Raw genomic sequence first — 24,470 nt, forward strand, 5'->3', positions numbered from 1 at the left:
AAGACATAGATATTTTTTTTTTTTTAATTCCCCCACAATTTCGTTTGCTGTACACTTCATGTGGTAATATTCAAAAAATACCTCCTAGGTGGATGATCACATCCTATTTTTTATATATAACTAGTTGCCATTGTCAACCAGCAGCAAAAATATTACTTTCCTGGGAGTTAACAATTACTGGAAATTGTATAATTCTTTAAAATTGCACTTGTTCAAAAAATTAAAATGAATAAATTTAATTGAAATAGAAATTTATGTCAAAGAAGATTTCATTTATATATATCTATTTTCAAAAAAAAAAAAAAAAAAAAAAAAACGGTGGCATTAAAATAATTAATTTTAAATGTATTAAATCTAACGTCAAATTTGGTGAGTTATAGCATAAAAAATTTATTTAATAACACATGACTTTAAGTAAAACTAAAATATCATTTAAACACAATATGATATTTCATTGCTGCAATAAGACTTGGGCTATTTTCATTCATGTCAAAATTTTCTGATTAAAGTTTGTGAAAAATTAAAGTTTATTTTCGATATTTTTTAAGCCAAAATGCATAAAATGAAAAAATCCCGAGTTATGGTAATTCTGAAATTAGAATGAAACTAAACATTAATAATTGCAAAGCAAAGTAAATGCTTGTAATCACCTAATAAAAAATACATAGCTGGTGCTAGAATATACTTGACTGTACAAAATTTATTGAACTAAATAAAAATCACTTCATTCAATGAGATCTTTCAAGTGTATTAAAATTGTATAACTGTGATTATATAATAAAAAATTGTATTTATTAACTTTTTATATTCTTTTTGTAATTTATAGAAGGAACAAAATCATTATCACAAATATTTACAAAAAAAAAAAAAACCTAGGAAGAAAGATAAATTATTACATAAATAATAAATTAAAATATGGTTGCATAATACATATAACCATGTTAAATAATCAGAATACTTTTTTTTGCTTGTAATAATATGATGAATAGATAACATATGTAGAAGGAAAATTGTGGTATTAACTTGATTCTTTTACATTAATGAGAAGTATTGTAGCAAATAATTTTAAAAATAACTTTTCATTTTCAAAAAAAAAAAAAAAAAAAAAAGAAAGAAAAGAAAGAAAGAAATGTGGCTAAAAGAAGATATTACAGAAAAACACCACAATCTTGCTTGATTTTCAATTAAATGAGATTTTATGAAATCTTAAAAGTTAATTAAAATTGAAAGTGATTTTCTGTGGAGTATGTCTACAAAAATTCATCAAGAATAGACAAAAACTGCAATATGTAAAGTTGTAAGTTGTCTTTTCTCAGAAATGTTGCTTTAATTTTTTTTTCTGCATTAAGAAGGAAATAAATATCTAAATTTTTCATTTCTCCTTTTATTTAATTATCTCTTACTTGATTTCCTATCTAAAATGGATATTATAATTTTATAGCAAGAGATTAATAGCAATGTGGATATGCGAAAACCATTGATTAAAAATAAAAATTAATAATATGAATAAAGTAATATGGATACAGAGTACCAAAAATAATTGACATCATAATTTTGTAGAAACAGAAATAAAGTTACTGTTAATACTGTTTACTGTTAGAAGGCCTAATACACCTAAACCATGTCAGTCATATATACAGAATTGCATTTAATATGTATTGGACAAATAATTATTTTCAACTTATTTATTGTCTCATATCAACAAATAATAGAAATAGTCATTTTTCAAGAACATTACATTCATTAAGTCAACTAACATTAACTTAAAAATTTCAAAATAAGAAATCATAAATACTTACATGCTTCAATTTATTTTTTGAACTATTATAAACCACTTTCATAAATATATTAAAAATTATAGCAAAGCATCTTAAATGATAAAATATCAATGAGATCACTTGCAATATCATAGTACTGAAAGGTATAAATGTGTAAAAATTCAGATTTCTTACTAATTTTAACAAACAATTAAAAAAAATTATAATGCTAATAATTTCTTAGTATATAGGAAGTTAATAATTTCTTCTGGTTTATAATATAAGAATATAATAATGCCAAACCACATAAAATTTTATATACATGTGTTATAAGGTAGACCCAATTTAAATCCAGATGAGAATACTACTGAATAAAATAAAATTGATTTTCAGAAGCCAATGAAATGAATTTCATCTCTAATAATGAAAACAAATTATATACTCCAAAATTAAAAAAAATTATGTATAGTTGGTGACACCTTAAGTTGATAAAATAGTGATAGCTACATATATCATATCAATACAGAAAATCCTTAACATGCATAAGCTACTACTGAATGTAATAGATATACTTGAGGATAATTTAATTTTTAACACAAGTAATCATTATACTGACTAATGAAACTAAGTCTGAAATGAAAGAACATATATTACAATATTCACCAAAGAGCACATTCTAGGTATTGTCAAATTATCAATCACTATAATTATAACTACAGATTAAATTAATAAATAAAAAATTCTACATTACAGATGAATAAGTTATAATTAAACACATTTACACACAGTGCAACATTGTTTTTATAACATAGATTTAATATTGAGGAATTAATTTTTGACACTCAACACAACATTTAACATGCATAACATCAATCAATAAAATTTTGACATATCACAAACCACGATGATAATTCCTTATTTAAAACGACACAAGATAGTGATGTGGAAACTTAATACAAATGCACATATGTACACAACACTTGAAGTCAAATCACATCAGACAAATGACTGTACAACAATAAACAACAAATTCATTGAGGAATAATTTAAGCCAAAGAATTTCTGATATCCCTTCAAGAATCCATGATTGGATGTATCCTGCAACTGTAAGAAAAACTGCAATTAGAAACGCATCATCGAAACCCAACAGATTCTATAATAATATGATTAAATTCATGAATTAAACAGTAAATCTTAATGCAAATTACACAATAAGACATTTTATACAATAGTGTAGTAATTTATTAGAAATTACTACATTATTCAACTTAGTGAGTGGAAGCCTGCAAGACATATGCAATCCTAATAGTTCATATTATATATTATATATATTCATAATTGTAAGATGATATTATTTACAAAATGGCAATTTTATTATTTTATATTATCATTGCTTTATATTACCAATAAAAAAATTTCAGCACTTGGAATAAATTTAATCCCATTATAAAATGGGAAATGTACATTAAGTGTTCTCAACATGCTGGAATTTAGTTATGCCAGTAACATTTTTCTAATATGAATTTCTTTAAATTAAAAATGAAAAGCATCAATCGATGCTATACTGGAATCATTTCTGAAATTAAAAACGCATATAGAAACTTATTTTTTAAAAAAAAAATACAATGCTTATATCGATTAAAATAAATTAATATGAGTAATTTTATTTTCTTTATTATCTTTTGGAATATTTTCTCTTCCTACTACTAATAAAGATGTGTGTGCATGTTGGCACTACAAATCTGATGCATTATACCTTATAGGGTGGGAATGTAAGCAATAAAATTTTAATTAAAATTTTAATAAATTAAAAATTAATTTGAATTTTGGTCTTTTTTTGAATAACAAATATTATTGCACAAAAATGAATTTTACACCATTTTAAAATATCAAAAATCCTCTTTAATAATACCATTTTAATAATCGTGGGAATTTTTGCAGAATTTAGACAAATTTTTAAATAAATTTTTTAAAACTAATTTCTAACATTACATAATTTAATTACATTCATAATTTAATCTTTCAATTCTTTTACATTGTTGAAAGTTAAAAAAAGTAAATTTCTATTTAATATCTAAGTGTAGTTAACAAGAGTGATAAAAAAAAAAAAGTCGAATTACAATATCGTAAAATTTAGAAGACAGATGAAAATATTTATGCTTATAAAAGCCTTATGATGTCATGGGACTATCTTTTTTTTAAATAAAATTGCAATATTACGGAATTTAGAAGATAAAAGAACTGCATATTTGCATTTTTAATAGCTCCATCATTTTAAGGAACTGGCTTATATTAGAGACTCATGTACGCAATGAATTGGTTAGTTAATTAGTATGATATTATTTTAATATCTGACAATTTCATGGAATCATATACATGAAATTATATCTAAGCAATTTAATTAAAACTAAATATAATTAATATTTCAAGAAAACCAGCTGGTCACCAAAGGCAGCTTTATATGTCTTTATGAGCGCAAAATATATTACTTCATTACCATTAATTTTGCAATACAAAAAATCAGAGTTTATTATTTTACCTTAAATATTTATTTTCATGTTTCAAATCTATTTTTATTTAAAACAAATTATTTTTGTATATAAATTCCTACAAAAATATTTATGAAAAATTAAGCATTAAAAATGTATACAATTTGTGTAATTGGGAGTCATTTAAGAGAAAAATAAATTAAAACAAGTTGACATATTATTGACTTGAGAATTAAAAATTCATATCCATATGGATTGTTGGCATTCAACTATTTAATAATTTACTAATATAATATGCTTTATGATATAATACAATTTATTATGTAATTATTAAAATTATTTTAAAATAATTGCTCTGTGTATATTAAAACCAGTAACCAAATTAAAGCATTTCTATTTAAAAAAATCTATTTCGATTTCAAATGGAAAATTCTCTCTCCCCTTCTATAATACAAAAATTATACAACAGAAATAAAGCTGTTGATCTATAATGCATAGACAAGATCTGAGAAGAACATTCCAAAAAACAAAAATTCACATAAATAAAAGAGTAAAAAAAAAAATTATTAAATGCACAACTTTATGCCTGTTTATAAATGCGATTATCAATAAAGGTGTAGCTAATTCATTTCAAATCAAACAAATAATTTTTTGAAAAACCTCTGACATTAAAATTAATATATGTCATTATAGCAAATATCTCATTGCAAGATATTACATAATTTTCAAATGTACATGATATTTATTGATAAACTAGCAAGCATACAGAAAATTTATTTAGAATTTCATAAAAAGAAATAGAAAATGTATAGCATGACGGTGATAAATTTCTACCATACAAAACTAATAAGCAACTTTTTTCACAAGGTGAAATTTCTACTGTAAATTCTTATAAAAATATATTTATGTTTGAACTTATTCAAATTGTCAGTGAAAGTAAAGTGATTTACATCTCACATTATTATACATATTTTTTCACATAATATCATGGAAGTATAACATATTTACAAGATACAAAATTTTTTTTTACAGAGCAAAAAAATACTATGCTAGGTATTTCATATTAAGATTTTGAACTCAAACTCCACTTTGAAAAAATACATATATATTTAAAGAAAAGAAGTAAAAATGGATAATAAAAAAAATATGGTTACCAATTTTTTAAGTAAATTCTCTTCCCTAAAGTTTATAATAGACTTATCAAAAAGTCTGAAAATCAACTTCACAATTTTTAATAATTCTATAGAAATACATGCAATTATTAATGGATTTCAAATAGAAAATACCATTTTTTTATATTATTTATTTATTTATTTAGTCAATGGCTCCAGAAAGAGCCAAATCTATATGATACATGAAATGACTGCTTTCATAAATTGCAGAAATCAGCTTATATCCAGAAATAAATTAAATATAAGGCATATATTTTAATTTTGAAATCACATTTTAAAAAATTAAAATGTTAATATACATAAATATAAAGAAATCTTGCAAATTTATTCATAAAAGTTGATTTTCTCCTCAATGTAAAATAAATAAATAAATAACAATATTACATATTTATTGATATAGTACTCAAAATGTTTTATTAAAAAATTATATTTATAAAACTTATATGATCAAATATGATGTTTTTATAGCATGTTCCAAAGAGATGTAAAGAAATCTATACTTATAATAAAGCAGAATATGTGTGTGTGTGCATGTATGCTGGCACTCTACATGCCAGATCATTTGACCTACATAAATTTAGCACATATATACCTTGGAATTCCAAAATAAGCACTTCGGGGCAATTTTTTAAATTTCTAATTAGAAATTTGTAATTAAAAATTAAGAGAAATGTTGGCGTTTTCCCACTATAACTTCCAAAAATATTAAAACACAAAAATGATGTTTACGTGAAGTTAAAAGTTCAAAAAATTATCTTTTTAATGATATGAAAGTTTTAACCTTTAAATTAAATTTCTATTTTAATGAATTTTTAAAACTATATTTTAACCATATTTTTCAACAAATTTATTTCGCAGGAAATAAAAATAAAATTCAATGTAGGTGTGCATAGCAAAAAAATCTTTTATCAACCTGTTGCCATAACATTAACAAAAGCTCAAATTTAAAAAAATAAGTTAACTGTAATTGCAAATTAAATTTCGAAAAGTAATTTTTAGCATGCGTCTGTATGATATGAAATATGGAAGTAATATCCTTATATTTAATTTCTAAAAAATAAGTGTAAGAAAAAATTTTATGATTTTTTACAATATTTATATTATTAATTCAATAAATCAGTTTCATTAAAGGCAAACATAGTTTAATATATACAGGATATCCATTCAATTCAGGGCTCAACAGCTAATTTGTAAATCTTTAGTAATAGACACACATTTATTAAAATGGTTAAATGAAGTAAATCTTTATATTTTATGTAACTTGATTGAATAAATGCTCTAGTGAATTATGAATTTAAAATTTTTTTCTAGATCCTCTGGTTTATTATTCATATTTAATCAAATATCCTTGAGACGCTATTATTTTAAAAAACCGTTGCACTCCACCTAACTAAATCAATCACTAAAACTGATTGATTTATGAAAATTGAATATTATTATTCAATTTTAGACCACTTCAAAGAAGATATGCCAATTACCACCCATGGTTTCTCTAGATTGTTTGGCCTAAGATTATGAAAATGTTGATTGTTCTAAAATTGTTATATTCAAAATTTATAAATTGGACAGATTTGATCACAGAAAATAGAAATGTTCATTTATTTATTTAAAAGTTGGAGTTTCTAGACTATTTTTCAGATTATGATTCCTTAGGACCAAAAAGACTGTATAAAATTTAGATTTCATAATTTTTGAAGTATATTTATAGACCGAAACAAAATAAAATAGTACTATTTACATTATTTAAATCCTTTTGATAATAAAACTAAAAATTTAATTTTATGAAGTATCTGAGAAATTTGTATCAAATAATTCTTTGAAATATTACATAAATTATGAAAAATTATTCTGCAGTGCACATCAGACTGTCTTCAGTACTCACATTAAAAAAAAAAAAAAAAAAAAAAAAAACCTTGGTTTTAGGGGAAAAAAAATTTTTTTTATATATTAATTGCAATTAAGTCATTTTAGACTTTAAAGTTAAAATTTTACAGGAGCTCATAGAAAATAAGAAAAATACATAATACATTGAACAGAACAGCTTAAGATCTTCACGATAGTATAAATGAATTATAGGAGTATCAAATATTTTCTGAAGAAGCATTTCCTGAAGTTACATAAAATATTTACTTGAAAATTTTAGCCAGCATTAATACTGGCTGATCACCAAAAGCAACTAGAAAGAATATAAAGCAAACACTTTTTTTTTTTTTTTTGTAATGAACAGTTTTTAAATTTATAGTTTTTAAGCATAGAAGTCATATAACTCAGTTTTCTTTAACTATGTAAATAGTGCAATATAAGCATGTCTTGTAAAAGATATTTTTTCCCATCATATTAGTAAAAATGGCTAGACTTTCCCCATGAAAAATCAGGGCAAAAGCACAATTACAGCTGCGTTATATTCTGGTGGGTTTTTTAATTATTACCAAAAAAATCATTATATCAACTCAAATAGAATCCATAAACTATCAAAGGCGACATTTTTAATTTAAAGACAGGATTTATTTCCATTTATAAAAATTAAACATTCGGAAAAATAAATTGTAGGGTAAATGTTACAGTTAAAAGATCCAAATTTCAACGATTAAAATATCAACGCAAAGTATAATGAATGAAACAAAAATAACATCATTGTGAAATAACATCTAAGAATTTACAATTATTAAGAGTACAACAGTTAATAGTAGATATTCAAAATTTCTATGACTTATCCTAATTTCATATAGATTACTCTTTGAGAGAATTATCTGTTTATATGTTATGACTCTAAATGTAGTGTAGTCCAGATGATAGAAACACAATAAAATTTTAATGCAACAGGAAAATAGGTTTAACTATTGTCAGATAGATAATCGCTAAAACTTGCTCATAGAAACTGCTATCCATATTTTTCAAACTATTTTCTTATAAAAATAATTTTTGTATTATTTTAATTCTAAAAAATTACCTTTCAAATGACATTAATTTCATTCACACACATTTTTAAAATATGCATATATATTTAATTTACTTTGGTTTCAATTTGAAACACTGTTATGACGGATGTCAAATTCATCCATTAAAATACTCAATTGCATGTTTTTGCAAGTATTAAACTTAAAAAAACTGTCCTTCTAGGATATTACATTCAAAGTAGGATTTCACTGTTGCTTTTATTCCCTAATAATAATTTTTAAAAAAAATTGCACCCCAGTAATTTGTAGCAAACTGATTCACTTAAATTTACATGTATCATAAATTTACATAGTAAATTTATGATGTAAATTTACCTGGTTGTATCAAACAACAAATTGAATTTTTTTAATGCATTTCCATATTAATCATTTTGCTGCTAAAAAAGTCAATAGCCTGGTCAAATAAGCTGATTACCAAAGATGGTGTGCATAAAGAATTTAAAAAAAATAAAGAAAAAACTAAGATAATTAATTATTAAGTATAGAATCACATTTTAATATCCTCTCTCCCTCCTTATATATTTTTCTTGCTAATTTTATTAAACATGATCATATATTTTTTAACACTTTATTTCTCTGGTGTATAAGCAAAAATAGTAAGACAGCCATATATTTTAATGTATTTTTGTAATATTTTACAGATAATTACAGCAAATGTTATTTTTTAGATTCCTTAATTGCTAAGTATTGAATATTATATATTTTTAATATAATATATTATTGAATATTACATATTTTTAATATAATATATTATTGAATATTATATATTTTTAATATAATATATTATTGAATATTATATATTTTTAATATAATATATTATTGAATATTATATATATTTATGCATTTCTTTTTTCCAATAATCATTACTGCTCTAATCATTATAACTAATTTAATAGAATATGTATGAAATTTTAAGATTGAAAAAATAAATGAAAAATTATCTGTTTAAGAATAACTTCAATTCAACTGGAAATAAAATTCTACACATTAGTCAAGACTTTAAGCCAATATATATATATATATATATATATATATATTTTACCAGTAAATACATTTTTCTACAATAAAGGCCCATCTCTTTGAAAAAAAAATCAATTACAAATATTAAACTACTTCAATAACTTATAAATTCTTGCACAAAAATCTTGAAATGCTAAATATAATTAAACATGAATGCTTAAAAGTAACAACTTGCAAATACTCAAAATAAATAAATATTAATAAAAATACATCATAAATTTTAATTTCCTCCTGAGCAAATTTGAATTATCGATATAACAAACCAGAAGAAAAGGCACATTATGCAAGGTGCACATTTTGTATTACCTTTTATTTAGGCCCTTCAACATTTAAAAAAATATCTAAAAATTTTATCAAACATAAATAAGAGAAAAATAAACATCGAAAAGAGAGAAAAAGTATTAGAATATGTAAATTCATCCAATATCCTTCTTTCAAACATGCACTTGCAGCAACATTTTAAACAAAAGCAAATTTTGAGCTCCTTTTTTTCCCCCTCATATGATATTTAACTAAAATTATTTTCCCTTCTTTTGTTTACATTATTAGCTAACTTAATGAAAGTTAAACATAATAATATTTAACATACTGATGCATATTGTTTCAAATTATTATTATGCTGTAAAATATAAATATAATAATTACATTCATATATAAATAGATTATTATTAATCATTTTTAAACAGAATAATTCATAACTCTTGAGAAAAATTTTTAAAGAATTCGTAGAGCAGACAGCACAAAGAATTTCTTTTATAAATGAATACATATATATTGAAATAAAAAGCAAGGAGACATACAAGTAAAACAGTTCCTTCATGTGTTATAAGTACTTTATCACTCTCTAAATATAATCATAGTTCTAATTTTATAAATAAAAATACATAAAATTAAAACAGAAGATTTAATATCCTTTGAAATATTCCATTGAAAAATAAAATAATAATAAGATCATACCCAAGGTATCCATTCCCACTCCATTCATCAGGAACGAGAATCAAAGGAACAACTTTATCACATCTCAGAACATTCACATGGATTGGTTTCTAAGTAAATAAAGGTAAAAATGAGAGAAATCATCTTTTGAATGAAATCAATACAACCAAAAGGAGTTATTAATTGGAAGTTATATTTCAAAAAATAGGAAAGAATAAATTATCTAAATTTATTAAATTTGCACAGAATATACAGTAAAAATTTAATATCTTAAAAAATTAAAATACAAAAACTTTATTGCAATAATTTCTCAGATATTTAGAAATATTAAAAGTAAGAATTGTTATACTTAAACAACATCATAATTTTTAGTTCCTTGAAATCACATTTAAAAATGTAAAAAAGAGCAAATTAAAATTCGTTAAAGTTTTTAAAAATTACAAAATCTTACCCTTAGACTTTCAGTCACAAGACGGGCAACAGCAGAAAGATTTTCAAAATTCTTATACTTTAAGCTACCAAATTTGACAACAAGGTCCCCAACTCTCAGATCCTGAAAGAAATATTTTAAACTGAGGAAATGTATTCTTAAAAAAAACATATAATGTGCTGCATGTCAATTGTCAAACATTTCAAAATGAAAAAATTACAACTTTTAATAACCAGAATTTGTAACAAATAGCAGTGTGTGCTAAACTTTAGTACATTTTTAATTCCAATTACAGGATAATGGATTCATGAAAATAAATCTTTTATTTCTCATTGGTTTGCTTCTTTTCCAAAAATATTTTTCTTCATAAAATCCACAAGCATTATAACCATATAAACTAGCAATCAAATATTGAGTTTAATCGCAAGAACAGCTTTCATACTTTTTCTTGCACAGACAAATCATTAAACCTACTAGTTTCTTTTATTAAGACCTATAATCACAAATTAATCACATCATGGAAATTAATATCAATTCAGAACAATTTCATCATTCATGAATATAGAAAAATCTCTACATATAATAAAGTTGTTTGTGCATGCATGTTATGTGTATAAATGCATATGTGTTGATGCTCTACAGACCAGACCATCTGATCTGAAATTACTCAACTTGGCACATATATACTTTGAAAGAAAGGAATGTGCACTGTGGAACTGTAATAATATTTATAATGAGCTATGATGCCAGCCCCCCATTTAACTTCTTTTGTATATCTAAATAAGTATATCTAGCAGCAACCAATCAAGTGCACTATTAATAAAATAGATTTAGTTTCTGATTGACGCTTATCTTGCTTATTTTGTATTTAATGGCCTATAAAGTTATTACAAACAATTTTTTACGTTTTAACTAGAATTTTAATAAATTAAAAATTTACCAAAATTGACATTCTTTCCAACCTAACTTTGGAAAATATTATTGCACAAAATTTATTTTTATATCATTTTAAAATCTAAACAATTTTCAGTTAATGCTACTAATTTATTGTTTGGTAATCTTTTAAAAATATTTAATTTTTTTATTTTAGTTTTACATAACTTTAATTAATAGATTTGATTATTACATTGAAATTAATAAAGTCAGCACTATTTCATTAAATATTCAACTTAATTTTTCTCCCACTCTTGAAATCTAAAGTAGAAGGATTGTATAATATCTGTGCACTTTACCTTGATAAATAAGAAAAGTGAAGTTACAGAACTCCAAAAGATAGAAGATAATTGAACTAGACGATTAAGTTATTAACATTATGATGCCATGCAGTTTGTCTCTGTTGAGATAAATTATGCACACAATAAATACAGCAAATGGAAGACTATTAAATTAACAGTTTAACATTTGTTTTAGCTTGTTACTTTAAAAAAAAATTAATATAACCAATATTTTCAATGTATGAGCTGGTTGCCACAGGCAATTAATGTTTAAATAAATATAACTAATGACTAGAAACAATCACATTACAATGAAACTTGGTAATAAAAAATAAATATAAAATTAATTTAAGTTTAAAGAATGCTTCTTAAATTATAGACCATATAGAACAATTGAGATGATAAATTTAATAAAATGCTCTTTCAACAATCACTACACCTCTGTGAAAAATAAATCATTAAAAATGTTCACTCTGATAAGGAAAATCTCATTAAAATTTCCTAAATAGTTATTTCAAAACTAGTTTACTTTTCATTATAATTAAATGGTATTTTGTTTCCTTATTTAATTTTGAACTTTCAAAAAGCAGTAAAATTTATTTAATTTTAAAAAAATCTACTTAAAAAATAGCTTTATGCAGAAAATTTTTAAGAAACAAAGACTACCAATGCAGCATATATATTTGGAAAATCTCCGATTGCATTTTTTAAAATTAATTTATCCCTTCACAAAATAATGCATTCAGAATTAAAATACAATTTATAGAGTTTGCAATCATCAACTTTTGAAATATTCACTGTATATTTGTATACTCGGTAGATTCCATACTCATGGACCAAATGTGAAGTAAAATCATTCAGAAAATCTATACATTAGGTAAATATATTTTTAATTAATTGCCATAAGTGGTTCACAATTTAATTACTATTTACACAAGAGAAAAGCTTCACAATGAAAGAATCTAATCTTATTTTATAAGTTTTTATTGTTATCTCTAAAAATTATCAGTTAAATTAAATCTAGCAACTATGAAAAAATTTTCAATCAAGATCAAACCAAAATAAAGATATATTTATAAAGAAAAGACCAGAGTATTTAACTGATAATAGTAATAGATTCATTAATTTCTTAAAGAAAAAAAAATTCTTTCTCTGAATAGTGATCCCAACTCAAAATAGGGCTGGGCAATAGCCGAACTTCTTCATCGATATATATATCATCCAACCCATATCGATATTTTTCGATATATCGCGATACCATTATTTGTTATAGCTGTTATAAATTATAAATAGCCTCTCTTAACAAAGTGGCTAATCAGAACAACTCCAAAATAAAAAGAATTTTCATTTTACGTAATAAAAATATTCGTGTTCAATAAAAAAAGTTAGAAAATAATTGTGTAAAAATTCTTTTAATAAAGAGTATCAATGCCAAAGCAATGCCTGCTTATTACAATTTATGACATTACATTTATTTCAATAATATAATAATTTTTTAATTTTAGCTTTTTTACTGCTAATTTTAAAAATTCAGTTTCTTTCATTCATCATTTAAAAAAAAAGAAAGACGACATAATAATGAATTTAACAAATAAAATGAAACAGTTTTAATAAAATCTGAATTCGAAATCTAATGTCTTCAAAAATTAATTTTTTCTATGAATTATATAAATTTTTATTCATATTTAAATACTATTATTGATAGATTCAATTTAAATATGCACTAGACTTTTAACAATAGGCATATTAGATAATTAAAATAAATCATTCAATTTACTATTTCAAAATTCAAAAAGACCAAAAAATAATAATTCTAAAATGTATAAAACATCTTTACACATATTATGGAAGGTAAATTTATTTATGGACAAATGATGAAATACATTAAAAATTTTCGAAAAGGGCTTGATCATGATCAAATAAAAGAAAAATATGCCAATATATATTATCATTAATATAAATTCAGTGAAAAAATAACTAACACTATGTTTCTGAATATTAAAATTCTAACTAATTATCTATTATTTCTAATTATTCTATAAGCAAATTTCCACATTATGAAATTAAAAAAAAAATTAAATAGAATATGAAAAATTAAAATAAACGTGAAAATGAAAGAAGAAAAAAAGAAGAAAAAAAAAAAAAAGAAGAAGATTATATAAAAAGCAGGTAAAAGATTGGAAATTTACCACTAAAATATTTTTACATTAAAAACAGAGAAATAATAATTTTACAAAAAAAAAAAAAAAATAGAATGCAGGAATAGAATGCTAATAGAATGCAGGAATTTTTAAATCATTTTAAAATACTGTATATTTGAAAAGAAAAAACATGAATAACAAAAGGGAAAGAAAAAAAAAATATTTTGAACTGCATGTAAATTTGAAAAAAGCACAACATATGATCTGATCACATAAAGCAAAGTAAATCAGAGAAATAAAAATAAAAATAATCTTTATCTAAAATTAAAAATAAAATACTACAATAAAAATATATTATAAAATTAGAAAAAAACATTTTTTAACGACATAAAAAACAAGAAAAACTATATACTTTTAGCAATATAAAACAGCAAAAAAAGCGTGTGAATTAAAAAGAAAAACAAATATTTTCCACCAATATATAAAACAATGTCTTCAAATCCAAAAAAATGTACACAAAACATTGCCATGATTGATTTTCTTTAGTCATGAAAATTCAACCAATACCCAAATCTTGAAATCAAAAATTCGATACGTATCTGCAGCCCTACATGTATCGAAAATTCAATACGTATCTGCAGTCCGACATGTATCGAAAGCTCGATCAGAACCGAATCGAAGATCTGCTATACTAATCTGCTATATTAATTTTGAACAAAGTTTCTTTTTTTTCCCTCATGGAACAATCACTCTATATATCGTGAATACATTTAGTTGTTAATAGTGTACAATCTTACAATATGATATAACATTTGTATTCTTTACTGAAAGGAGTTTGCATTATTTATTAAGAAAATTTAAATAATAAGTCGCATTCTCCGTGCCCTTGGCTGCCTTGAACAACAATACAAAGATTTTTTTTTTAATTCCAATTTTGACAGTAAAAATGTTTTTAAAAAATTATAGTAAATTAAAAACGGACTTCCAAAAAAAAAAACCCCATTAAATCAAAATTTGTTGCTTTACAATGTATATGCATTAGTAAATTTTTAAAATACATTACAAAATTTAGATTTATAAAAACTTGTATAGAAAGAATTAAACAAAAAAATAATGATTGGGAAAAAATGGCAACATTCAAATTAAACATATTTGCTTACAATTTCAAACTAAGGTATTTTTATTGAAATAATAATTAATATTTTATTTAATGTTTTAATTGGACTGTAATTAATTGGATAAATGCTATAAGTTTTTTTTAATTAAATAATTTTTAGCATTTGTTTCTGAACAAGTACATTGGGAGTTCAATTATTTGTGCAATTTTTAAATTTGATTCATAAAGGTATTAAAAATTATTACAGAACTACTTTACCATTAATTCTGGAAAATATTCCACATGATTAGAATGAAAAAAGCATAAAAAGTTTACTTGCATTGAAAATGCAAATAAAAATAAGATACATATTTAAACATAAATTTGTTGATGGTATCATTCAATTAGAGAACAGAAAAAAGAATGCTTAAAACAAGTATTTTTTTATATATAAAAATATGACAGTATTTATAGAATTATTAACAAAAAATTAAGTATAAAAGTAAAAAAAAAAAACCACAAACCGGAAACCAAAATAAAATCGAAAACGCAAGTTACTTGCATAGTAATACGATTCATCCAAGAACCATGATTCATGATACTGATAAAACAACATTTTTCAAAAACTGATACTGAAAAAGCGATTTTTTTTTTTTTGATAAATTAAAAAATTAGTACAATCCTACTCAGAATAGAAGACAAATCTATCCTTTAACATGAATGAATAAAAGCAACAGATATGAAAGGATGATAATACACATATGATGATATGATAAAAAGAAATATATTTAAATGCAACTTTAAAATAACATGTTACACGTAGTCTATATTTAGATTCAAGACTTTTTTAATTGCTGCTTAGCACATTAGTATCTATGATATACTTAAGATATTTGTTATCCAAAAATCATTAGTTAGTAGGAAATATCAGATTAGAAAATTTTAAGTAGCTTAACATGGCTATATAGAATTGATTATGCAGTGAAAATTAGGACAATCTATCGCCATCTTTAAGAGCACTCAGTTTTATGATTTTTTTTCTAAGTCCTTTAGTTTCTAGAATGAATTTGTTAACTACCAAGCAACTGATTCCTAAATGAATACTGTAGAGATTGGTAAGGTTTAATATGTAGTATGCAAGGAGGCTTCAAAGTTAAACAAGTCTATGTTTTCTGTATTTTTTACTAACACTACCAAGGTAGCCTAGATATGTTATTTTCTGTATAAATATGATTCAAGTTCATTACTCATATTGTATTTACCAGGTAGCAATAACAATTAAAAATCCACTATCATTCAACTTTGGGATTTGTTTTTTTAGTAATGAATTTCATAGACTTGATTCAATTTAATTCTAAACCTTCTATGTACGAAAAAATATGCAATAGAAGAAGTTAAAGTAAGACAAGTTTATTCAGTACTTCAAAATTATTAATAAAAATCATATATAATAAATAATTGCACACCAATACTTTAAACATAAGATTATTTAACTTGTCAAAATAATTTAAATTCGCCATTTATCTAAAAGTAAAATTAACAGAAAAATCTTTTAAAAACTCCAAATGAATACATTTTCGAGGAGAATTTTTATATGATTAAAAAAATTTAATCTTTTTTGTTTTCAGCACAATCGGATAAATTTTCTCAACAACTGCTTATAAAATTGTTAACACTTTATGTATGTTTAATGGCAAGTTTTTAAATGTACTTCTTTCCAACATACAAACTTAAATACAGACTTTTAATTGATTAAAATGATTTTCAAAAATAAAAAATTAATAATAAAACAAGACTTGAGCATTTACCACAAATGAAATTAGAAATAATAATCTAAATTTATAAATTTAATAAAATAAGAAATCCTATAGAATGCAAGGTGCTAATGAAAACAAAGTAATTAAAAATAAATAATTAGATCTCATTTTATGCACAATACAGCTGCAACTGTAAAAATATTTATTATATGCATCTATCTATCTATACTTACAGCTTTCTGTGCTGGTGAATTCTCATCCACTAAATCAACTCGAGCAAATGGTTTAAAAGAAACTTCTCGTACATTGAGACAAGATGCACTGGGTGTAATTTTTTCTTCAGCATGAAGAGCATATAATTCTTCTTCAATTCTTCTGGTTAACTCTTTGCAGTCATTCTGTTTGCCTACACATTTAAACAAAAATGATAAAATCAAATAGATGAATCACAAGAGAAAAAAAGGAATTTTATTTTATTTATTTATTTTTGTAAGAATTTGTGTGATGAATGAAAAAAAAATTTAATATATCATAGCATTGGTAACAAAAAATATAAAATCACACAAATATCAATTAATAATTTGTGATGAAATATTCTTGTGCTTATAGGATAAAAAAGCCAAACAATATCAAAAAAGAAAAGAAGCAACACATGAGAAAATGGTTGTTGCAGATAGAATGATTCAAATGATGGGGACCTTATCATTTGAAACACTCATTTTGCTTCACTTACACTTATCTTTGCTGTAAATAATATATAATTAAAGCAGTTCCCCTTTTCCAAAAATTTCGCAATAACAATAAAGAACTAAGTATAAGAAGGCATAAAAACAAAAGGATTGATTACAGATGGGATGCCTTTATGATAGTTGATTACTATTGAAATCTAAAATGAAACTGTGTGAAAAAAAAAAAAAAAAAATCTCAGAAAGTCAAAAGAAGTTTTTGGAATGGAATTAAATAATTTCTTCCTCAATTCTTATTAATACTTCATATTTCTCATTCTTAATTCAGCTTTTATAGATTCAGACAAGTGTTGATATTAATTAATTAAATCAACCTAATTTAATTAATTAAAATGTTTAAATGTCTTATAAAATTAATTAAAAGATATTTTCAATTTTACGCATATACCCTTGGCATAATTTAATGTGTTAAGATAAGCAGCAATACAATTACATTTTAAAAAATGAAGAGATAAAAACAAATGTTGTTTCTGTTTTCTGTAAATAAAATCAGTTTTAAAAAATCTTCAGCACCAAATTATGTGTCTCAAAAATTAATCAAAAATGTTTTCAATATATATAAAATGATACATAATTGAATGTAACAATCATACAGATTAAATATTAACATGATTTAAAAAATTGATTTTTTTTTATACCAAAATGTTTAGACACAGTTGATTCTGAAAGAAAATGGTAAAAATGCCAATGTAAGCATGCAAACAAATTAAGTATACAAACAAGATCCGAAGACATACTTTAAATAAGAGAAAAAAAAAATCTTTCAATATTAACAAAATAATCGCACTATATTAAGTCTAAATATGTTTGCAAACCTTTATTTTTTTCCTTTTCTTGCATTGCTTTATTGTGTTGTTACTTTCTAATCAGTAGAATTAATAAAACACTTAAAAACTGGTAAAAATGAAACTTTTATTCAATAATAAAGAAGAAAACTAAGATTTCAACTCCTCTCTAGCTATTTTAACAAAAACTATTGCACACATTACATTACATAATGATATTTTTTATTTTAATTAATCACCTAACTTTTTATCTTAAATCATTTCATATTATTTTATTCTAATTTTTTTTTATTTTCTGTTCAAATCCCTCTTTATTTAATTATTTCTAATGTGCACTTTAAAAAATTGCTAAGGTTGAATTCTTACATTGTAAAAGAAGAGATAAAAAAATCCCCAATATACAAGGCCTAGTTAAAAAGATACCTACAATTCCTTTTCCTAAATCAATATGCGTGAAAGAATTTCCTAAAAGAATCTCTTAGTAAAAGTACTAAGGAAAACATTTTGCAAACTGTCCCTCTTGTGTGAACAAACATACATGTTCTGCCTTTGTCCTTATATACAAATTAAGGCCTCCCGTGAAAAAATAAATTGCAATTAAATTTCCAATTTGTCTTCCTTTCAGCCACACATCTGCAAAACTATGTTCATATATATATATATACTATATGAGCAAGAACATAACTGAGGCAAATATTATTTTACTTAAAATTATATATTAATATAGTAAAACTTCTAAAGATTATACAGAGGAATAAAAAAATATAATTACAAATAATTTCATGTCTGATATGGCGAATAGCAGCAACATCAACATCACTTCGAGGATAACCTTCTTCATCAACTAGAGGTTCGGTCAAAGTAACATTTAGCTGAAATTTTAAAAATTGAAATTCAGTACTTAAACTTGATGCTAATTCAAATAAACTTGCAAAATCTTTAGAGCCAAATAAAATGCAACAATTTTTTCTATAAATTATAAATAATAATTTAATTTTAAAGTCTATAACTATCAATAGCTCAAGTAATCAGTTTATAACAAAAACAAGCAATTTTTCTTTTGAGAAAAATAACAATTATTTATAATTTTAAAACATAACTCATTAGGATAACTCAATGTACACATTTGAAAAGAATCACTGCATGCAACCCTCCCCCCCACACACACAAAACATTTTTTAATTAACAAAAAAAGAAGAGTTTTCAAAACAAATTCTTAATATTTGTGCATATAGTTCTTAATATAGCAAACTCTTAATTATTGAATTTATCAGATTATGTCTGGCACTTGCACAAGTTAGATATATCTGAAGCCCAATTTATCTTCAATTTTCATTCAAGCAAAAATCTCTCTTTACTACAGAATAGAATTCCAACATTTTCTGCGGCATAGTGGATTATTTTACGAAAAGACTGAGACATAGCTTTCGATATTCTAAGTCCAGTTACGGTATGCTTAGTGAAACAAAAATAATTGCCATAATTCAGACTTGACGAAAAATTGTAAAAAACTTTTTATCAACTAACTATTATCAAATCAGGTATTATAATTTGTTACATTTATCCTTAATAAGGATATCAGATGCAAAAATTATGAAACTCAGATATATTATTTCTCAAAGTTTACAAAGATTTGCAAAATCTAAGAGAGCAAATAGCAAAGAAATTCCTGTTTCTCTATAGTTATTTAATCTCATGACCACAACAGATAAGATTAAAGCTACTTGATGATTTAAATTTAAATAGCAAATTTTCAAAAAGAAGGGACCAAAACTACACATGATTTTATCTATTATAAAGGCAGTCAACAATCTAAGATGACTTTAAGAATTAATGATTTCTTGAAGGGAAAAAATAATAACATATTTAATTTATCCTAGTTAGAGACACAATTAGATATTCCCAAAACTTACAAAACTAATATAATAGGAAATTTTAAAAAAAAACGATTAACTCATTTGGCAATTTATTGAATAGAAAAGTTAAAATTTGGCCCATTTGTTGTCATGTGCTCAATTCTCTTGTATGGGCTTGATCTTAATTTATAATTCAACATATTAGGTTCATAAAACTCTGCTAAACTATTTTTTCATTAACAGCCATAGTAATACTGAGTTAGAAATATGTAAAAGAGAATTATATATAATTTAAACATGTAAAATTTTAAAATAAAACAAATACAAAAGATATAAATACAAAAAAAAAATGTGTGAAAGAAACTTTTCAATTATAAAATCACTAATAACAAATTTGATATATGTCTATTAATTTAAAATACAGCACAATTATATTTTTTAACTTGAATATTTTTATTTTTAAATATATATATATATATATATAACAAAATTGAAATGTTCTAATAATTAAAAAAACTAATAATAGTTTTAAAAAACTTCAAAAAATGTCTAACTATTAATAAAGTTATTAATATTTTTGATTAATTTTTAAATGGTTGACTGCCAAACAATTTCTTAAAAAAAAAAAAAAAAAAAAAAAAAAAAAAAAAAAACCTGAAACAAAAGTTGATCTTATACCATAAAAGTAAATAGTAATAAATAATTCTAAAATAAATATACATATAATTACCATACCAATAAATACATATATGATTTCTGAAAACCTCAGTCATTACCCAAATAAATTAGATACTATTGAAAATTAAATCATTTGTTTAATCTGTGAGGATCATTTAATGGCAATTTGTATAATCAAGTCCCATGCATTTAAAAAAAAAAACTGATTATTTTTGTATTATTTCTCCATTTTATTTAGAAAACCCAATTTAAATCCTATTACATCTATTAGGAGACATAGTTAATTGCATTATTTTTAAATATTGAACAGATTTATTAGAGACATATGGATTAAATTTATTGTTATGGAGGATGACAAACACAGAGCATTTATAACACTTCCACATATTATTATCTCCAAAAAAACAATTACACAAGCTTAAAAATTATATCATTTTTAATAATATATAATTTTATTGATGAGATAATACCTTTTTTAACTCCCCGAGCAGATTTAAAATTTCAGCTTCCATAGTATCACGTTTACCAATTATATTCACTAAGGAGACGAAATTAGAGCGTGTATCTCTTTGTTGATTCGCCATTACGAATAAATATCTTTGATCCTTAAGAGCAATGAATTTTGATTATAAATGATGAATCATTAGAATAACCGAAACAAATGAAAATAGTAATGACAAGGAAAATATCAAGCCGAAATACAGATCAGAGCAGCGATGTTGTTGTTTTCTTAAATCATTTGAAATTAAGAGCTGCGTTGAGAAGTTAATTCATTTTATAGTTTGCATGAAATTGAACAGAAATTTAGATTCACACTGTTTTTAAATCTTAAAAAATGAATTTTTGAGATAAAAAATTATCTATAAGTAAAGCATATTTATATTTTTAAATTTTTTTTTCTGAAGTATAAGATATAAGTTATCGATGTTATAGTTCATTATCGCTAGGTAGCGATAATAATAAACTGAAAGCAGAATAAAACAATAGATATAACTCTTAAAGGCAGACCATAAAGACTAAAAAAGAAAACTTAGAATCATTATTATTTTTATAAAGACATTTTAGAGTATTTTTGTGGAAAGAAAATTGATTTCAGAATAAAAGTTAAAATTTTCGATTCAATACTCTGCACTGGTTAGAGACTACGTTATATTCTGATGCAGGTTTAACCGTCAATCTTTTTCACTGTAACCACCTCTTCTATTCATCCACACATGGTGGTTGTGAAACGGTTATCTTAATTAAAATTTACAATAAGTAATTCCAAAACAAATAAATTCAATTCTTACAGCTGTGTGCGGAATAGTTTATCCGTAAACCCTCCTTGATTAATGAGTCAGAGAATCGAGAAACCCACACTTTCGGGTCAGCGAATCAAGACCCGCAAACGCGACGAGAAGGAAAAGTATGATCCTGGGAGTTTTCGAGACGCAATTCTACAAGGCCTCAGTGAAGCTGGATCTGATTTGGAACAAGTTTCTAAATTTTTGGATACAGCTGGATCAAAATTAGATTATCGCCGTTACGGTGAAGTCCTTTTCGATATTTTGCTAGCTGGCGGAATTTTGGCCCCTGGAGGTACCATTGCTGATCTCGATTCACTCAAGTTAAACAAAAGCGAGGTGTGCATCTTTGCTGCTAATAACGATTTAGAAACCCTAAAGAATTATGCCCAAGTTATCACGAAGTTAATTAGGCGATATAAGTATTTGGAGAAAACCCTTGATGATGAATTCAAAAAGGTGTTTATGTTTTTGAAAGGCTTCACACCTGAGCAACGAGAAAAGCTTGCTAAAGTTACTGCTATTTTACTCTCCGGAGGGCAGATTACTGCTGGCGTCCTCTCTAAAGTCTTGCAAGATCATCTAGTGAAAGATGGCATTGCTTTAGAGTTCATAATTGATGTATTCAAGACATGGCTGGGTGAAAAGGACAGCAATGCTGTCTGGGCTTCCCTCCGAAAAGCTGGCCTAGACACGAAGCTGCTTGAGTTCCTTCCTACTAGCAAGAGGTCAGTTGAGTATTTGAGTGAAACCTTCAAGTCTCATGGCTTGACTCAATTAACTGATAACCTTAAAGCGCAAGAGAACAAAAGTGTGAAGAAAGAGCTTCAACAGCAAGTTAGTGAACTCCTGAAGGAGAATACTGCTTTGGATGAAGTCATTGGCCATGTTAAAGATCAAATGAAGAAGAATTCCATCCCAGAACATGAAGTTGCTGTCCTGTTGTGGACATCTCTGATGACCATTGTCGACTGGAACAAGAGGCAAGAGCTCGTTCATGAGCAGGCTATCAAGCATCTGCGTCAATATACATCACTGCTGTCTCCCTTCACTTCCAGTACAAAGGCAGAGCTTTCTCTCCTTGTGAAAGTTCAGGAGTATTGCTATGATAACATGGCATTTATGAAAGTATTTGAGAAGATTCTGGTTCTTTTTTACAAAACAGATGTTTTGAGTGAAGACTCCATTTTGAAATGGTACAAAGACGCCCATTCCTCCAAGGGTAAAAGTATTTTCCTAGAGCAAACGAGGAAGTTTGTTGAATGGTTACAGAGTGCTGAAGAGGAATCGGAAGAAGAGGATTAATCGAGTCTTAAAACTTGGAACAATATCTGACTATAATTTCAAAATGCAACCAGAAATAAATTTAATATTTGGATACCAGCAATGGTGCTATTCCTTTTTTATTAAGGTTTTAGCCTTTTATAGTTATTGGATAATGAAATGCACAGCGTAGAATTATTTTTGTATTGAAATATATATCTTAATCAGTGTTACGCAGTTTGATTCAATTTTATGATTTGTTTTCGGTAATATATTTTCCGGGTACATTCATAAGTATTTATTTATGTATTATCTTAAAAGATGGATCCTACAGAATGATATACTTAATAGAAAACGAATATCTTAAATCAGATAAGCAATAAATTTTTATAAGATCAATATTTTTTATTTTTGTATGCATTTTCTTATAATTCAATTCTAAAATCTCTTCAGGGTTTGGTAAACGTGTATTCTATATTATCATTACTGTACTTTTAACTATTTTTTTTTTTGTGTATGTGGTAAAGAGAGCACTCAATTTGCTTTTATAAATGTAGTTATAATGGAATAAAATATTAGGTACATTTTTTTAATTCTTTTTTTCGATTTTTCATTTATTTATTTATGTGCTTATAAGTAATATCCATTGAGGTTGTAACAGTTATTTATATCTATTTCATATGGTTCAGTTAATTAAAGTATTTGTATTGCAATAGGATTTTTTTTTCTTTTGTATTGTTTAACAGCTTTTCTTTTTGTCTATCAACTGCATTTAGTTATTACTATGAAAGATTTACAGATAGTGAAAGCTGTTGTATATAATCGATATCATACATCTTCAGTCCACATTTTTTTTTTAAATATGATTTTAAGAGATGAAAACTTAAAAA

At 24.3% G+C, this 24,470-nt stretch overlaps 2 protein-coding genes across 2 annotated transcripts; one reads left to right on the forward strand and one right to left on the reverse strand.

The window, feature by feature from the left end:
• Positions 1-2,037: 2,037 nt before the first annotated feature.
• On the reverse strand, positions 2,038-21,851 carry LOC129981357 (26S proteasome non-ATPase regulatory subunit 9-like). Its single transcript, XM_056092178.1, has 6 exons — positions 21,505-21,851; positions 19,273-19,372; positions 17,203-17,375; positions 10,783-10,884; positions 10,353-10,441; positions 2,038-2,861 (listed from the first exon to the last, which is right to left on the reverse strand). Exons 1-6 carry the CDS (start codon positions 21,616-21,618, stop codon positions 2,831-2,833), a joined length of 609 nt encoding a protein of 202 aa, XP_055948153.1. The 5' UTR covers positions 21,619-21,851; the 3' UTR covers positions 2,038-2,830.
• Positions 21,852-22,211: 360 nt separating this feature from the next.
• Positions 22,212-24,295, forward strand: LOC129981657 (eIF5-mimic protein 2-like). The gene has a single exon (XM_056092588.1). The coding sequence runs from the start codon at positions 22,366-22,368 to the stop codon at positions 23,620-23,622; it is 1,257 nt and encodes a 418-aa protein (XP_055948563.1). The 5' UTR covers positions 22,212-22,365; the 3' UTR covers positions 23,623-24,295.
• The last annotated feature ends 175 nt before the right edge of the window (positions 24,296-24,470 follow it).

The sequence above is a fragment of the Argiope bruennichi genome, chromosome 8, assembly GCF_947563725.1.
Source record: "Argiope bruennichi chromosome 8, qqArgBrue1.1, whole genome shotgun sequence".
Lineage (NCBI taxonomy): Eukaryota > Metazoa > Arthropoda > Arachnida > Araneae > Araneidae > Argiope > Argiope bruennichi.